Raw genomic sequence first — 19,358 nt, forward strand, 5'->3', positions numbered from 1 at the left:
GACTGTCGTTACATTCCTGAGGCGGGTCGTTACATTCCCTCTAATATGGTCGAGTGAAGCGATGGCTGGTTCACTCGTCATGTCTGTGAACAGGCGCTGCTTTCGGGGACTGGTCAATCCAAGTTATTCAAATTTATGTATGCGAGTCATTTCTACTAGTATCTTAATATGTAAGTCTAGATATTAGCACGTCACTACCTTGTTTAATATACCACGCAATCTTGTATACCCATTCTTATAAGATACACCATACAAGAATGCATGGTAAATTCAGTGAACTGCTCCTGAATCGAATGTACCTACTACTACTATTTCTATTTATTTATGTTCAGGCATAATATTTTCCTCTGCATCATGTACAGAACCACCATAAATACAACTAAAAACAGGCTTGGGGAAAAGTGTAATAGAATATCACATTCACATTCATTTTCAGCTTAAAGCAAATAAGAGTAGTACTTGTGGACAAATAAACTGCTATTGATGTTAATGGACAACACATATAGTCCTTTTAACAGCCTACAGTGCACATGCGAACCATTGAAACACTTTTGTACAGATAGTAAAAAAAGGTTATTTTATTAACACAAACAAGTCCTACTACAGCTACTAGCTGTATAACAGTCTAAAACAAGTAAACATAACAGCCTTTGGCTTTATAAATGACCACGTGTGTTCTATTAAAATGCTAGCTCTATAACATCGTACAAGTAGGCCGTTAAACAGCGGTTGCCGTATCTCTACCCTCCTATAATGCTCTTAGTCAGACGGCTGACTAAAGGATAGTTGTTAGAGTATTATAACACCAACAATCGTATAAAAGTATAACTCTACACTAGTCTACACTCCTATAAGTCCCTTAGACAGGTATAGGTGTAATTAATTGCAATAATACAGCTTATACATCACGAGTGAACTGTACTAATGCTTTAAGTACACATTGGAACTAAATGTGAACTCTTAAATGGAGTAAAATGTTACTTGGGAGGTACGTAGAAATTTTTTGTCGTGTGTGTTCTAAAATGGACCTACATCATGGGCATCTTATGTGCCAGCAAATTAGAATTTCTAGGCAGGGGGGACCCTGGCCTGAACGCAAGGGATTGCGTTTAGGCACAGTATGAGGAACACCGTTTCCAGGGAAGGGGGAGGCAGCTGTGCTCCCTAGGCAGGCACTATTATAACTTCAACTACTATAACGAATAGAACTGACGAAAAACCTTTAGATGAAGCAGCGACTGGACGAAAGAAGCGGATTATCGTGAATCGTGGTAAGCCTTTTAAATGATGATGATGATGATGATAGAAGTTCCCGAAATAAGAGGGTACTTAAAACATACTTACGATAGACCAGGTTTTCCATCCCTATCCCGACCTTTGAAGGTGCTCCAAACTTGCCCTTTGGGGACGCTGTCTGGTCTTTTCCAGGGCATATTGATCTAAAAATAAAGTTATAATCAATCATCGATACTTTGATAAAGTATCATTGTTTTTGAGTGCACTTTGTATTGTTATCTAATTGATTGTAATCTTGGTACTAAGTAATGGATCTGTTGAAGGTCGCGGGAAACACCTGGATGCGAGCACAGCGGGATCGATCGTTGTGGATATCCTTGGAGGAACTTTGTCCAGGAGACATGTAAAGTGCCCCGTAAGGGCTACCTTTTTTCAACCGACTTCAAAAAAGGAGGAGATANACCTCTCAGTGTCTTGAGGCAACTTAAAAAAGTACATTCTGTGTATTTATTACTATTTAGGCAGTTAAATACTGCACAGTTATTTAGTACACCATTTTCTTTACTTTCTTCCATCATACACAAGAATACGCGTGCGTGAGTCAATGTTCGCTCGTATGTGAGGCCTTGTCGAATAGTATCCTGTAGGTGGGCCATCGTGCGTGTTTTGTTTTCGATGTAAACTCGCGGAGATGAAGAGGCCTGGTTAAGGTTCGACTTCCCTCCAGTGCAAAGTGGATGACAGGTGACAAACAAAGGTTCAAGGACAAACCTTTAAGGACAGCCTCGACGAATTTGGTAACAGTTAGAGAGAGTGGAACTCTTCATCTTCTGATTAGCTTCCTCACGAGTCCAATGGCAAACTTTAGCCTTCATCGGTTAGGTTTCGGCGGTATAGCTGTATATTTCCCACCTCTAGTACTAGGTCAGAACGAGAAGTGGGAAAAGACCCGAAGTAAGAACTTACTTAGCACAAGCAGCGACCAGAGGTAAAACGTGACTTGGCAGTGGCGGAAGATGAGTTTCCCGACCAGGTTGATCCCTATAAAGGTGCTCGTTCGCCCCACCATGATACTGAGGCATGCCACCATCCCTCTGGAAAAAATATGAGATTGGATTCGTTCGTTTCAGCCAAATGACGTCCACTGCTGGACAAAGGCCTCCCCCAAGGTTTTCCACAATGAACGGTCCTGCGCTGCCCGCATCCAGGCTCTTCCCATGACCTTTACCAGATCGTAGGTCCACCTAGTAGGAGGCCTGCCCACGCGATTGGTTTAAGATGATTGGCCCATGAGATTGGATTACGTCTCCTAAATAGAGCTCTTTGGGGAATCAACAAAAGTTCCAGTTCTAAGATAGAATCTATCAAAAAGTTACTATTAACCCGAATTTAGATAATCTTGGTAATATTAGAATATACAGTTTTATGGGCATTGTGCTTTTAGAAACCTCTTTGTTTATTAATTAAGGTAGTGATGGAAATGACATTGGCAATAGGTGCCCAATGGTTTTGATGACGAACCTTCGGTCGCTTGTTTTATCATCAATAGTCGATTATGAGTATGATTTAGCTTCATCATCATCATCATCATCTCAGCCATAGGACGTCCACTGCTGAACATAGGCCTCCCCCAATGCTTTCCTTAGCTCGCTAGCTTTGATTTAGTTTAAGGTGGGATTAACGAAAATGTTATTGCATAATAAATAGCCGCTAGTATACACCGTGAAAGTGGTTGTTTTCCCGCGGCAGAATTACCCTTAGTAGTACTATCGAATCGTGCGAGTTATTTTAAAAAAAAAAAATTTTCTCAACTAATCAAAAAAATATCATCCAACTCGAAAGCCTAAGAAACAATAGTCTTTTTTACAAAAAATGTGACGTATTTGGATATTGCCTGCCTCACGAAATTAATACTATAATACTTACAGCATAAACTGAATCGCACACGCTCCGTACAGGCAATTTTTTTATTTGAATTAAAAAAAACTTCCTTAATCTATGGTACTAGTAAGATAGAATCATTTTAAACAATTTTAAACAACCACTAAAACACGGTGTATATTTTTTTCAATATTAAACTTACCTGTATGAAGTAGGATACAAATCCACGAAGTACGAAGCCAAGATGCCCATCCCGAGACACGTGCAAGTGAACAGCACGAAGAAGAACACAGAAGAGATCGGCTCCGGCATCAGGTTGAGGCAAACTCCACCCAACGACGATAGGCACAAGATCGTAATTAGCACGGCCTTCCGCCGGTTCGGCAGGTACGATATGACAAAATTGAAGAATGAGAAGACGGATTGGGATGCTATGAGGGTGACCATCACGTTTTCCTCTATTGTGCCGATGCAGACGTCTGGTGACTGGAAAGAAGATATTAAATGATCTCATTTTAACCCAATGACGTTATGTGTCTTTTTCCTGAGGAAAAAGACACTATTTGCTCGACTAAGGCCTCCTCTAAGGATTTCCACGACTGGTCCTACGATGTTCGCATTCTGGTGCTTCTAGTTACCTTTATCAGATCGTTGGTCTGTTAAATAATAAAAAATATTTTCCTTACTTATCCTGTTCCTAATTATTTCATACTAGCTTTCCGCCCGCGGCTTCGCCCGCGTGGAATTTTGTCTGTCACAGAAAAACTTTATCGCGCGCGTCCCTGTTTCAAAAACCGGGATAAAAACTATCCTATGTTCTTTCCCGGGACTCAAACTATCTCTATGCCAAATTTCATCAAAATCGGTTGCGAGGTTTAGGCGGGAAAGCGTAACAGACAGACAGACAGACAGAGTTACTTTCGCATTTATAATATTAGTTGGGATTATGGCAAATAGTTATCAGATCTGTATTAAAAAAAAAAGATAAATATGTCAACGCCGCAGGGATGGATGAGCATCGCTATCGCCAAAATTATGAAGACTATGACAAATATTACTTTTGCTTCATGTCACTTCAACCGACCATTTGTCACTTCTGACACTCTGACATGCTCTACTCTTTCCCTGATTGGTTTAGACAGTTAAAAATGACTAAATATACAAGAGTACATCAGAATCTATACGAACCTGTTCTTCCGGGGAGATGAGAGCGCAGATGTTCCCGGCAGCTGAACCCGTCTCTAGTGACAACCGGATCAGGTTCAAGATGTGGGGGAGCCAGACGAGGAAGCTGTTGTTTCTGCAGACAAAATTCTGTTTTGGAATCATTGTGAAAAGAAGCCTAAAAGTAACCTCGACATAGAGTGCTTAATGAGGGCTATCGTTTTAGCGCTTACCAGTTAGCGCCACTGTAGAGTAAGGTCCTGTCACTTGCTAGTAGCGAAGACAGTGGCACCAACTGGTGAGCGCGAAAGTGGTAGGAGGACTATCGCATTTGCACTCATCAAGATGGCGCCACTGTAGAGTAAGGTCCTGTCAATCGCCAGGCGTGCCAACTGTTAAGTATAAAAACGATAGCCCTCATTAAAAGAGACTCAAAAATCAGTTCGATTCAATAACTTCAAAAATATTATTTTCTTCAACAATTTCTTGTCCAGAATTATAAATGTAACTTCTCTAATCCACTTGGATTCTCCTTATGAAAATATGGTTCCTGTGTCCTTATAAGACCAGGGGTTTCTCATCATTAAAATCCTGACTAGTTATGCCATCAGAATCCAGTTTAGCCAGTAAGCCTTTTCCTGTACTGTAGTACGCATATTGTCCGCATAAGTCTGGTCTGTGAGCACGTAGAATTTTGTCCAATGACCCCAAGCTACCCATCCTTATCGCTCGCGCGTAATTATATTGCTGTCGCGACTGTACGACGGGTGTACTACAGGGCTCTAGCTAGCTAGCCTAGCGGCTGGGCGTTATTCCTGAACGAATGCTAGTGAAAGAAACCTGTTCTCACGTGATGTACACGACGAAGACGATGTAGAACAGCTGCAGCGTGCGCCAGAGGTACGGCGCGCGGAATAACGGCGCGCTTTGTTCAAACATCGCCTTGAGGAGCGTCGTCTGCTGCTTGGCCATGTCTTCGCTGAGTTTCAAGGATTTCACCTGGAGTTTTGAAAAGAGATCCTATTATTTCGGACTTTTCTAAATGCAAATAAATCTTATAATTACGATATCATCATCATTTCAGCCATAGGACGTCCACTGCTGAACATAGGCCTCCCCCAATGATTTTCAGATTGATCGGTTGGTAGCGGCTTACGTTCAGAGCCTTCCTGCCGCTTCTATGTGTCAATATTATCTAAAAATTGTGGATTTTTGAATGGTTACATTGTGATGATTCATTAGTAACCTTGCCATCACATAATCTATTATTAAAAAAAAGAATTATGTGTTTAAAGTGAATATATTATTTTAACACCTGTTAATACCCACGTGACAAGCAAATAAATAAATTAAGATCTGATGATTCATATTTTATTGTTCATGTTCACGATACATAATCATGCGTTTTCTTGTTTTTTTTTTTAATATCAGCGAATGTATCTTTGCTGGTAGGAGCGTGCATTGTCAGTGAAAATGATAGTAATTCGACAAATTGTAGAACACCAACTACTTAAAGAGATTTTGGTTCAAGGACGCAAAAGTTTTATCTTACCTTAGCTTTTTCTTCTTTGTTTATCTACACCGTATCCCAAACTCATCATTAGAGTTCCTGTAGTTGATCGCATACATAGACTTACCCCAAACTCGTCCTTAGAGTTCCTATGGTTGATCGCGTACATGGACCTCAGAACTTCCAGTGCCTCGTCTGTTCGTCCCCTGTTGGCCAGGAACTTGGGCGACTCGTGGAAGAAGTAGATAGCAATGGCCCCCAGCCCCGAAGGCAGTGCAAGCACGATAGTGAGCAGCCGCCACGGCCGGAACGTGACTCCGAACCAGAGGTCCGCCTCGAACTGCAGTTTTAGTGTGGGGTATGTGAGCACTGGAAAGTTATTGAAGATTTCGGGTATTAGGTACGCCATCTGCCAGGCTAGGATGCGCGCCGTGATAAAATCTTATCGATTTTAGACGACAACACTTGTCATCTTACAATCGATAAACGTTTATCATGGAGCGCATCCTGGGCCTACTACTGGTAAGAATGCTCAAGCTCTTGCATCAAGCATCTTAGTTTCAAGATTTTTTAACTAGCACAAGTACCCCGTATAGATAAATTATCTACGAAGACGCGCCCCATCATTCTTCCGCTAATGTTTGAGTATTATCGTTGTGGTAAATACACGCTAAAGTATCCATTAGTGCACATGCACACTACAATAATGACGCTCGGATTGCTCGGCTCAAACTCCCCGGGCCCCGCGCTTCCCTCGACCAAAAATTGGTGGGGCGCGTCTTCGTGGATGAAACGATCTATACATGGGTAGCTCTACGCTATAACTAACCTCCAGCAACAGCAGGTGACAGCAAGATGAGGCAGGTCATCAGCAGCATGTATTTGCTCCGCACCCTCTGGATGCAGGACTCCCCTACCAAGGTATAAGTGGCAGAGTTGGCAGCGCAGGAACTGAAAGGTATACATAAAGTTAAACTGGAACATTGGAACCAACAGGTGTTGAACCTTTGAGACACATGTGACAAGAATGTCATATGATGTATGGTATCTCATGGTAATGTGACATGCAATAAGCAATTTGAATTTGAAAATGTTTTATAACACTCTGTTGCTAGCTCGCCAAAGTTATTGAATTAACTTTTATGTGTCTTTCAAAATATGTAATAGCAATGTAGTTAAGTGTCATTTTAATTCTTGGTCCACAAGACAAATAGTACCTACAAATAAATCAAAAACATAATTCATGTGACCGCTTCGTTTTCATTATAGCTCTTTGATTATTTTATTAAATTGGCTTATTTGCCGTTACAGTCAAAACTCTTAATCAGTCAAAATCGCTTTTGACTGCAATCAGTCAAAAGTGGTTTTAAAGGATGCCTTGGTCTTGGTCCTTAGAGCTTTTGATTGATTTAAGATTTCGTCAAAAACAAAAATTTAATTATGCGGTTTTTCTCGTAAACACTCGAGCACTCTTACTGAACACGTCCCGGGCCTTCAATTTAAAAATAAGTAAGCCTAATTCCCTACGAAATTAGAACCGGCATTAAATTTACATTTTGGTATGGAACTTACGAGAAAGTTCTAGATCTAAGACTTCCGCGATTAGGGGGCTTATTTTGAAAGTAGCTGATTTTGGAATCGTTCGACAGGTGTACTTTAGACTTTAGAGTTCGATTGCAAACACAAGTAAATGTAGAGTTCCAAAGATAATAATTTGCTCTATTTTATTATCACAAATTGCAGTACCTAAAGGAATCACTACAAGGGAACACTTTGTTGCTACTTGATGATTTAGTGCTTCGATTGGAACATTAAGATTTCCACAGTAGTATTTCATTCTGATACCATAATGCTTCTAGTGTCAACAACATGTCTCATGAAAGAAAAGAATACAGACATTACTACAAAGAATTACTTTGACAAAATACTTTTCAGCCAAGTTTTTTCAGTTCTAATATATTTAGCCCGCACGCAGTCATTCATAAAAAACGAAAATGTTTCAGGGCGGAATCTCGAGCGACTACATAATAGTGCCCTTGTAAACAAGCGCGCGCGCAACGCTCTTGGCATTCGCATCAATTGCGGCGCGTCGATCACCATTAACTGCGCGGGTCATATTAATAATACACGAGGAAGTTAATCATAATCAGCCCTTTGGGCTTAGGCCCAGAAAAGACGGTGAAACGAAACTGCAACTGCTAGTTACTTTTGAGTTGCATCTAAGTTTCTGCCATAGCGTCCGTTGAGAGACCACACAATATGACGCGACCAGTTTGAAACTTTCAGTTTCAGTCTTATTCATCAGAATCTTCAGAAAGTTGCAGTTGCGTTTCACTGTCTGTTCTGGGCCTTAGTTGACCATTAAAGTTGTCAGCAAAAAGTAATAAAAATTTCAGGAAAAAACATTACAATCGCAAATGAAGGATTTCCCTTTTTACCCGACTGCGCCAGAAGGGTTATTAAGTCCTTGTTTGGGGCTCTGGGCTTAAAGAACATCAGACTGAACATTTTTTATAGTTTTCAGCATATAACAAACTGTACTGACTGTTGAACTACAGAGGCAATTTATTTAGTTGCCGGTCAAGTGGCTATTAATTATCATGATTTCATATGAGGCAATTGATCATATCATGAGACAAGTCATGTTGTAGCTAGTAACTAGGTATTTTATAGACTGGCTTGCATTTGCCTAAATTTACTCAGCACACAAACGACTAACAGTTAGGCGATTATCACACTGCGCCGCGGAGCGCGTGATTTCATATAAAAAATCCCGCGCGCAGACGCGTTGTCAGTGTGTTGTGCCGCGCGTGTTTTCTATATAAACTGAGGTACTTGCATACAATGATTAAATCTGTCGTCCCGCGTACCGCGGCGGAGCGCGGCGCAGTGTGATAACCGCCTTACCGTCGCTCGCGCTATTCATTCCACGTCACCCGGGAGTGTAATGATCCTGAGAGTTTTATTTTTATCCACAACGAGGAAGCTCTTAGCCTGTATCTCACCTGATGGTAAGTGATGATCAGGCCGAAGGTGGAAGCGAGCTTCACCCGGAATCCTCAACCACGGAGGAACTGGCTATCTTACATCTAACTGCAGGAACACAACAATGCTGTTAACATTGTTGTCATGGCGACAGACTTAGGTAAGATGGTGATAGCTAGCCAGGCGGACTTTTTTACAAGCCCTACCACTAACCAAACCGAACAGAAAAATCTGCTCCCACTGGGAATCGAACCCGGGACCTCTGCGTCTGAAGCAGGTGGTCTTACCATTAGACCACAGAGGCGGTTGTAATGATACTCACAAGCAAACGGCCAGGAACTTGATGAAGGCCAGCACCAGCCAGTTAGGCGTGACGCTGCACAGGCAGGACAGCACGTCCTGTGCACTTTTGACTTGTTCAGCATTTAATCCAACTGCTCCAGCAGATATCAATGGCATCTTTAAGCTACTAACTATAACTGCAAGAGTGGGCCGTGTATGTTGATCACTGGCTAACTGCTCGAGCTGTCCAAGTATGACTTGCCGTAGATACCACTCAAACAGGATACCTGAGGATGGATACTCACAAGCAAACGGCCAGGAACTTGATGAAAGCCAGCACCAGCCAGTTGGGCGTGACGCTGCACAGGCAGGACAGCACGAAGCCGATCTACGTCAGCTACTGCCAGCGCGTGACTGAGATGTAGCCCCACAGGCCGAATTGACAATTGAAGCTATCGAGCTTCAAGCTGCGACTGCATAGCAAACTACAGTATTCTACGAACACAAATATGGAACCGCTAGACCAGTTACGACTGCTTCGGGCGGTTCGCAGCACGGAAACATCGTGCGGTCAAGTAGTCGCCAGGTATACTGACTGCTCAAGCTGTTTGTCACCTGTCATCCGCTTTGCAATGGAGGGAAGTCGAACCTTAACTTCGAACTCCTCTAATGTTCGTCTGATTAATTTCGTTGCGGGTCCAATGATAGTTTAACTTTTACCCGAGACAAACTTGACCTTCACTGGTTGGGTTTTTATTGACGGTCAAGCTGTAGATTCTGGCTACACAGGAGTTGCAGCGGTGGGAACGAGAGGTAGGGATGGTCCCGTTGCTCAAGCCGTCGACTGCTCTCGCGCAGTTGTTTCCCCGCACTTTTCATGTTGACGTCACCTGGGAGTGTAATGATCCTGAGAGTGTAATGATACTTACAAGCAAACGGCCAGGAACTTGATGAAGGCCAGCACCAGCCAGTTGGGCGTGACGCTGCACAGGCAGGACAGCACGAAGCCAGCCTGCATGCACACCACCAGCGTCAGCCGTCTCCCGCGCGTGTCCGAGATGTAGCCCCACAGGTACGACACGAACAGGATGCCTGGGAAGGTAATGATAATGAAAAACAAAAATACGTCTAAAGCCCGGTCCGTGAGCACGTAGAATTTTGTCCAATGACCCCTAGCTACCCATCCTTATCGCTCGCGCGTAATTGTATTGCTGTCGCGACTGTGTGACTGGCACCCGCAGTGAGTGTGCGAGCGCGATAGCAACATAATTACGCGCGAGAGATAAGGATGGGTAGCTTGGGGTCATTGGACAAAATTCTACGTGCTCACGGACCAGACTATACTTTATGGCTGGTTTTAGTCACGCGGACTGTCAGTGTGGATCGCTCCGCACAGCCGATTTGTATGAACTGCTAGGGAGCGGAGCGGTTCCTCCGGACCGCATTACTCTAAAACGCTCCCTAGAAGTTCATACAGATTGGCCGTGCGGAGCGGGTCCGGCCTTTAAACTGGTGGTGGAAGAACTAATTTTGAACTTTAGTGAGATAGCACAAGGTTCAAAATTAATGAAAAATATGTATTTTTGACTATTTACTACTTCTAATATTTCTATTTTTAATTTACAAGTTGGGTTCGATCGCCTATAACCGCGAAGTTACTTGCAAAGGCTTGATAAAAAACTTGAGCATTACTCATATCGACTGCTAAGTGAAATCGTCTGGCCTAAGACGAGTTTAAGCCAAATCCTGCTAGTTTAATAGAGGGCCGTGCTCCTGTAGTTGAGACTTCTACTAAGTTATTAATAACTTGATGATGATGAAGCAATTGCAAATGAAATGAATGAAGACCAAATCATCCATTTGTATCTGGCAATTAAAAGATCGTGCGGAAGTGGGGTATAAATGACCAGACGATGATAAGGATCATGAGCAGTTGAGCACTGACTAATCAAAGGAATGGAGGCCAAATCCTCGTTTGATAAACTTTTCACTGTACTTGTGGAGACTAAATGACCTGACAATGTTGAAGCACTTACCAACGAAAGGAACGGAGGTGATGATCCCCTTTTCCATGACCGTGAGCTCCAGGTCGCAGGCGGCGGTGATGACCAGGCTGAAGCCGAACATGTCCACGCCGATGGCAAGCAGGATGAGGGAACATGTCGCCAGCAGCAGGATGTTGTAGAGGCCATTACCTGGGATTATAACGATTATTATAAATAAATAAATCAAATCTTTATTTAGTAACTTAATTGACAGTTTAAACTCTAGGCTAATCTTAAAAATATAAACGGTAAGATTATACATGTGCCTGAACTAGGAAAATGTATCATTGGCTCGTAATAAAATCAGAGAACTAGAGGCTAGGTTAAATTCTTGGCTTGATAAATTCTTATCGATCGAAGATTTTAGACGAAAAACGAATGGGCTTATCGCGTAAAATTGATAAAATGGCGCCATCAAAGCTTATCGCGGCGCGCATCCTAGGACTATCCTTGGCCAGCAGTAAGATGTTGTGGAGGCCATTTCCTGGGATTAAAACCATTAATACACTCGCGAGCAAAAGTATGGAATCACTTACATGAAGTTGTTTCCACGCGATCTTGTGCACTAACGAATTTGTTAGTAATAAAAAAGTAGCACCATTTTAAAAATTAAACTTTTAACTTTAAATTGATACCAAATTCATTTAAATCACACCGGTATTTAAAAAGATATGCCGGCTGATGTGAAGAAGTAAGAAAAAAGACGTACCAACTGTTTGATACGTCGCGAGTTGCGGCCTATTTACCCCCCATAAAAGCACGCGTTTTCAGATTTTTGCNTTTAAGAATACATCATAGATATATATTCATCACTTTCCTACACCGGACCCAATTGAAGTTATGCCTTTCGCACGACAAGGAAGACTATAATTTTCTTAGCCGCACGGTAAGCGAGACGTACACAAGGTCTATAGACCTGGTTTCGCACTCAACGTGTTAAGAATTAATTTTGAACTTTAGTGAGATAGCACAAGGTTCAAAATCAATGAAAAATAGGTACTTTTGACTATTTACTACTTCTAATATTTCTATTTTTAATTTACAAGTTGGGTTCGATCGCCTAAAACACCGCGAAGTTACTTGCAAAGGCTTGATAAAATAACTTAAGCATTACTCATATCGACTGCTAAGCACTAATGAACTCGTCTGACCTAAGAGGAGTGTCAGCCAAATCCTGCATTTGCCTCCGGTAAATTAAAGGATCGTGCTCCTGGTAGTGGTGACTTCATGAGGATCATGAGTACTTTACCAATCAAAGAAATGGAGGCCAAATCCTTATTTTCCCTTTGGTAAATTAGTCATTGCTCTTGTAATAGGTCTCTATTCTCTAAATGACCTGATAATGTTGAAGCACTTACCAACGAAAGGAACGGAGGTGATGATCCCCTTTTCCATGACCGTGAGCTCCAGGTCGCAGGCGGCGGTGATGACCAGGCTGAAGCCGAACATGTCCACGCCGATGGCCAGCAGGATGAGGGAACATGTCGCCAGCAGCAGGATGTTGTAGAGGCCATTACCTGGGATTATAACGATTATTATAAATAACTAACGGCCGCCCGCGACTTCGTACGCGTAAACCTCGTTTTACCCCCGTTACATATCATGTTGATAGATGGCGTTTCACGGCATGAATATTTACGAACGTCAAAAACTGTAGTTTGTCCAGCGCTGTAGATTATTTAACCAATTAAGATAGATGGCGCTTTTTAGACACGTCTTAATTTATTTATTGAAATTTATTTGTCACATAATCAGGGTAATAAACAGTAGGTAATACTGTATGTAAAGTTTCAACAAAATCCATTCAGTAGTTTTTGCGTGAAAGAGTAACAAACATGTTGACATCCAGACATCATGACATCCAGACATCATGACATCCAGACATCCAGACTTTCGCCTTTATAATATTAGTAGGAAAGTAGGATAAAATAATAAATAAAATCTTTATTTTGTTAGTAACTTAATTGACAGTAAGATTATACATGTGCCTGAACTAGGAAAATTTATCATTGGCATAAGGCTTTTAATAAAATCAGAGAACAGCGAGCAGCCGGGCTTGATAAATTCTTATTGAAGATTTTAAACGAAAAACGAATGGGCTTATCGTGTAAATGGTCTATAAAATGGCGCCATCAAAGCAACAAAGCAAATCGGCGCGCATCCTTGGCCTATGCTTGGCCAGCAGTAAGATTTTGTAGAGGAAAATCATAACCTGGGATTATAACCATTTATATTTATTGGCTTAAGGTTCATTATGATCTTGGAGGAGCGAACAGGTCCCCAGCAGTTAGAATGATGCAGAGGTGTCACCTGGGTTCAACAATGAAGCTTATTAAAGTTCGCAATCGTGTTGCATCATATCCCGGTTGATTTATGAAATTTATTGGCATAATTGATTCATAAAAAAGTTCAGAGGAGGTTGATCGAATCTGCAAAATGATGTAACCGAACTCTTTGTTCACATCACATCTTATGCTTTCGTGATTCGCATTCAAGTGTGTAGGTACACTAGTTTTTGTCGTACCTAGAGATATTTGGGTACTTCTCATTTACACTCAAATGTGATGGTCACACAATAATAGTTCATAAACGGTATAAGTTAGAACAATAACTTTGAAATCAGATGATAAAATATCTATTTAGCTACATACAAAATAAATTTTATCGTAATAGAAGCAAAACTAATACGAAAACATCACATGAAACGATAAAAAACGGGGTCATTTTTCGCGTTCTCATCGTGTCACACCTTCGGTTTCAATGAAACATTTGGTTACTGCATTCACAATTTTCATTCAATTTGTGTGTAGCATATACTAAAATCATCGTAATTAAATATACTTTCCACACAATAGTCAAAAAAATATCTTCTTATAATTATTTCGAATTGAGAAAGCGAAATACGTTGGTCACACGATTTTAGGTACCTAAAATTTTGAGTAATAATACAAGATTGCCGTTAAACCGAACACCAGCAACCAATCACAGCGTTCTATTCGGTTAACGTCAGTTGTGCTCCGGCTATTGGGGAGGTGAGACAGGTCGATCGTCGCTCCGCGAAAAAAATACGTAACTTTTTGTGATTATCCATAGACATACCGTCGCTTGCTTGAACAATATTTTCTACCTCTAAAATTTAATCAATTTAATTGAAACTTAGGCCATTGAAAACTTAACATGTTAGACTTATTTGTGTAGTATTCGACTTGAACCGTTAAATTCAAATTTAAGGATAATTCATAAAAAACTAAAATTTTCGTCACCTTCGTGGCATCACCTTCGTGGTGTTTTATACACGAAGGTGATTTTAGGCCACGAAAGTGATTTCTTGCTTTGGTTTATTTTAAAATATAGTGACTGGTGTTTATGTTTTTACAATATTTTAATAACTAATAAATTATACGTGGTAAGTAGAGATCAGTACATCAATAAATAAATAAGGGCCTCGTATTTTTGTTGTCTGTCTGTATGACTGTATGTATGTCTGTATATGTGACTGTGTATCTGTTTGTAAGATAAATTTAATCTGAAGTTTGAGTTAAAAGTTGTACAACAAAAATACGAGGCCCTCTGGCCTAAATAAAAAATATATTTTTGTTGAGGGACTGATAATCAGTTAGAGTTCTTTTTTATTGAGGTACTGATAATCCGTTTTTTGCTTCTTTAGCATTTCAGAATGCCACCAGTGTCACCCTTAAAACCAATTGCGTAGAATCTTGTAACTTTGTAGGTGACGTTATCGGTAAAATTTTATCTTGTTTTTAAGTAGGTACCTATTTATAGTATGTTATTGCTATTTATCTATGAAAATAAGACTAAATATATGTTTTATAAACACTTGAGAGTCATTTACAGTAGTAAAGTTTGAAAAAATTATTGCTGTGAAGTACAGAATCACTTTCGTGGCATCAAAAAATTCAAAACGTTAAAGCTTCCAAACGAGACTCACTATTTGACTGATTTACTGAGAATACAATCTTTACATCAAGCGCTACAATTTTTGTTTACAAAAAGTTGAAATAAGTTAGAAATAAAATTTGCCACGAAGGTGACGATGAGAACCGCAGCGATGAGAAATACCCATTTACACAGTAAATTATTATTAATATTTATAATCTTATATCTGAAAAGAAATTTCATCCAGCCGCCTATGGCCCCAGGGAAATGGTGATTTTTGTACTTTTCCTTATACACACTAAACTCTATTTTGAATACATTAACATTTAATTTTAAAAAGGTACTGATTTCTATCGTAGAGTCGATTCTTTCCTCAAAATAAAGACGTAATAAATTTTACAACGTACTTTCCAGATGGGGTTTGAAAGCCCTCACATAATTCTAGCAGGCGCCATAGTAACTTTGTGCAGCAACAAACCGAAATAGGCTGAATTAAAGAATTTAATGAATTAAGCGACCATCGTCAGCACTCACAACAAAAGTGCCTGATTAACAGCTGTTCGCCGCAAAAGACGGCTCAAACAATAAACACTCAGCACATAACCAAAACAAATAAATTAAGTAACTATTCAAGAAAGAGTGGTGAGAATTTCGCAAAACGTGAGATAATATTTTAAATATAGCAAAATCATGTGACACGATATATTTGCGATGTTCATTCAATTTTAATGTGAAAAGAATTAATTATTGACTCATTCCTATTACTAAATCAATGACAAAAAGACATCATCGAAACATAAAATAATAAAAAAAATATTTGTAAAGTTTTCGTAAATATAAATTTGAAAACATAATATGAACACAAAATAATATCGTAATTTCAAAAATACATGATTACTTAATACAAAGAGAAGCTAATTAAATTATTAATGTATTTTAATATTTATAATAATTTTTATTACAATGTTAATGTTAACTGCCTCTTAAAAAAGGTAAAAACGTGTAGGTACTTTTAATTTTGCGCACTTTATACAAATGTAAATATAACTTTCTAAGAATACATTTTAATGAATTTGTCCAGCAAGTTATGGCTATGAGTAATCAATGTGTAAGATAAACATTTGTATGCTTTTAACAATGTTATAAAACAAAGATTATAAATCGGTATAAATCGCTACATGAGTTTTTTTAAATTTTATCGGCCTTTGCTTTGGGCTTGACTCAGTATTTATATGGATTTCAATAAATACCTACAGTTTAATATTATATTCTTAAAAAGGAATATTTTAAAATGTCTTTCATAGAAATGTCTAAAATTGTGCATGCGTCAGTCACTTTGACCGTAACTTTAACGATAACTGGTGCTTTTTGTATGGAGTTTGACAGATTTTTGACGTTTGTCAAAGTTAAAGTAAGATGGTGCAACTCAGCCTTAGAGTATTAAAACCATAGACTCTAAGGCTCTAAGGTATTAAGGGTGGATTCGACCAAACAAGAGTAAATATTAATTCCAGAATAAATCGTCAGTTTTGACATATTTCCCGTACTGAAACTGTCAATGTGCCAGTTATACCAGGAGTTATTCCCGGATAAAAGTTTGGACGAATCGGGCCTAAGACAATAAAAAGCTGGAAATTTACATCTAAAATGATTATTATTGTTATTATTCAGTTACTTATGTGTTATTACATAATTTAATAATAGGAAAATTAATAAGGACATCTACAAAATGCCATTTCTATTCCCCATAACAGGAAACAAATTGCACAAAATGTTACATAAAATCAACCCAATAACGTTTATCTAATTTATATACTTAAATTGCGACCTATAAAGGAAGTTACTAGTCACCGGTAATCATAGAGATTATTTTCCTACTGGAATAAATATCATGAAAATTTTGTGAAAAAATCAATGAAAAATGCTCTTTCAGATAAAGACTAACGTGAAGTCAAGATGGTTTAACAGTTTTTTAATGTATATTATGTCAATCCGCCGATTAAAGAGCGAGAGAGAAGTATGCATGTATATTTTGAAAAATACCAAATACTATTTCCCTGAAAATAAGGGCATTTAGTGCAACTAGGCTACGAGGTCAATATAAGAAACCTATTCAGAGCTTTGAAACTACCTACCTCTACATTGTAACTGTGCCTCACATTTGCCGATGCACACATTCAGCACATACAGGGATGACTTTCCTGTATTTGTGTTACAAAGACTAAGGGCAAGCAGGAATGGAATCCTGAAAATGATAGCCGAGACTGGTCTGGGCTCAGCCGTTTTGGTCCTTCCAAATACATTTGTCAAATCCGTATGCTTATAATTTTCAATATCATTGTTATATTATAGTTAATCCTAGTATTACAAAATCGGATTGTTACACACCAAAACTATGAACTAAATTGTCAAGAAAAACGGAAATGGTCTTTATTAAAGTTATAAGAATATTACAGTAATTTTACCCCAAAAAGGATGGACTCATCACTACTTTATTGAACTAAAAATATAAAATCTTATATTTTATTATGAAATTTCTGAAGTAATTTTCAGCTTTTGGTCACGAATCATGACAAAGGCATATTATTATTAACGTGTGTAAGACTGCAGGCAGGTCTTTGACATGCAAGTTCGCTTTATACTCGTACTTGCCACTTACAGTTAAATCGGCAATGGCAGGTCAAAAGAAGCTACATATTGTATTTTTATACGAGAAGTATTTTAAAATAGTATAATTTTCAACTTAAAACAATTGTTTAATCATTCTGATTTCAAACAAAAACAAAGCATCAGATCATTTTCCGGAACAAAGTTCGCAAACAATAATGACAGTCACTTTCCAAATCAAAACAAAGAATTTTCAAATCGCAACATCTCACCAGTCTTCTCCAGTGCATCCTCGAAGGGTGTTCCCGCGTCTCCCTTAACGTCGTCCGCCGTCATGTTTGCGATTAGTCGTGTCTCAGTAATCGCATTCGCGTTTAGTCGTCAACGCAGCGGACGGCCGCGCGCCTCGGCGGATACTGAATAAAAGCTCGAGCGTGGACGCGCGAGGAAGGCGCGACGCACACTGGGTTTGGTTAACGCTGAAGTATGAGATAGCGAAGACATTTGACAGATATTACAGATGGTTTGGAGTATGAGTCAGTAACTCATTAAGATGCAATTAAAGTCATTTCAATGAATGAGCTTACATGTTAAATTGCTCTACATATTGTGATAATCGCGATAAGTAATGCACGATGAATGAATTTATTAAAGATAGAATTAAAATAATTTTATTTGGCAACAAAAGACAAATAATTAATAGAAAAAAGTGAAACGATAAAGTTGCGAGTTGATTTTTCATGGATTCCGTGGAGTTAAGTATGCCCGTAAGCAGGTTTCGAGACGCCACCGGGTCCAAAGCGGGTTGTTCATACGACAACCCACTCGACACTCGATGCGCGCTCAAATTCGAAGTATTTCAATGTTTTTTATAATTTATCACTTCATTGCACTTTAGAACACAAAATAACACCAAATTTGTACACTAAAGTCCATTAAATAATAAATTGAAACCATTAACTGAACTCCGACAAACTTTACTTCGACATTACGTTACTCCGACACTACTGAATATCGACATGACTTTACTTCGACACTACACTACTTAGACAAAGGCGAATATCCTTTGTCGGAGTAGTGTAGTGTCGAAGTAAAGTCATATCGATATTCAGAAATGTCGGAGTAACGTAATGTCGAAGTAAAGTTTGTCGGAGTTTACTTAGGTAGCCGTCTAGTTCATCTTGATTTTACGTATTTTTTTGTACTTATGTACTAACTCTATATTTTTATGATGGTAAGCGTCACGCATAAAGTGATTATTGTACACACCTAATAAGTTAAGTGCTACGAATGTAAAAACGAGTATGCGTTTAACAAGTACACAATCGTCGTACAAATACAACGTAGTATTATAATTTTATCAATTAACTTCACGTGCCTTTTCCCGAACTGTATTCACGTGTTTACTATCGCATACCAAATACGTGAGTTTTAATAAAAAGTATACTTAAAGAATTATCGAATACTAGCTTTCCGCCCGCGGCTTCGCCCGCGTGGAATTTTGTCTGTCACAGAAAAACTTTATCGCGCGCGTCCCTGTTTCAAAAACCGGGATAAAAACTATCCTATGTTCTTTCTCGGGACTCAAACTATCTCTATGCCAAATTTCATCAAAATCGGTTGCGAGGTTTAAGCGGGAAAGCGTAACAGACAGACAGACAGACAGACAGACAGACAGACAGACAGACAGAGTTACTTTCGCATTTTTACATTTATTGCATTCGCTTCTTTCAGTGTGCGTTGTACGTTAC

At 39.3% G+C, this 19,358-nt stretch overlaps 1 protein-coding gene across 1 annotated transcript; it reads right to left on the reverse strand.

Moving 5' to 3' along the window:
- Positions 1-1,164: 1,164 nt before the first annotated feature.
- LOC114349557 (synaptic vesicle glycoprotein 2B) lies at positions 1,165-18,073 on the reverse strand. The gene is made up of 10 exons (XM_028299970.1): positions 17,880-18,073; positions 12,462-12,620; positions 9,988-10,150; positions 6,621-6,742; positions 5,919-6,160; positions 5,132-5,280; positions 4,306-4,417; positions 3,320-3,603; positions 2,203-2,330; positions 1,165-1,238 (listed from the first exon to the last, which is right to left on the reverse strand). The coding sequence occupies exons 1-10, from the start codon at positions 17,941-17,943 to the stop codon at positions 1,165-1,167; spliced, it is 1,497 nt and encodes a 498-aa protein (XP_028155771.1). The 5' UTR covers positions 17,944-18,073.
- Between the last annotated feature and the right edge of the window lie 1,285 nt (positions 18,074-19,358).

This window comes from Ostrinia furnacalis, unplaced genomic scaffold, assembly GCF_004193835.3.
Source record: "Ostrinia furnacalis isolate ACB-3 unplaced genomic scaffold, ASM419383v2 OfSCF0694, whole genome shotgun sequence".
NCBI lineage: Eukaryota > Metazoa > Arthropoda > Insecta > Lepidoptera > Crambidae > Ostrinia > Ostrinia furnacalis.

Coding starts and splice junctions, on each gene's coding strand:
- LOC114349557 (XM_028299970.1), bottom strand. CDS start 17,943: ATGACGGCGGACGACGTTAAGGGAGACGCGGGAACACCCTTCGAGGAT. Junction 6,743..9,987: donor AAGTTCCTGGCCGTTTGCTT/GTAAGTATCATT, acceptor TATACCTTTCAG/TTCCTGCGCTGCCAACTCTG. Junction 1,239..2,202: donor CTGGTCGCTGCTTGTGCTAA/GTAAGTTCTTAC, acceptor TCTTTCGTCCAG/TCGCTGCTTCATCTAAAGGT.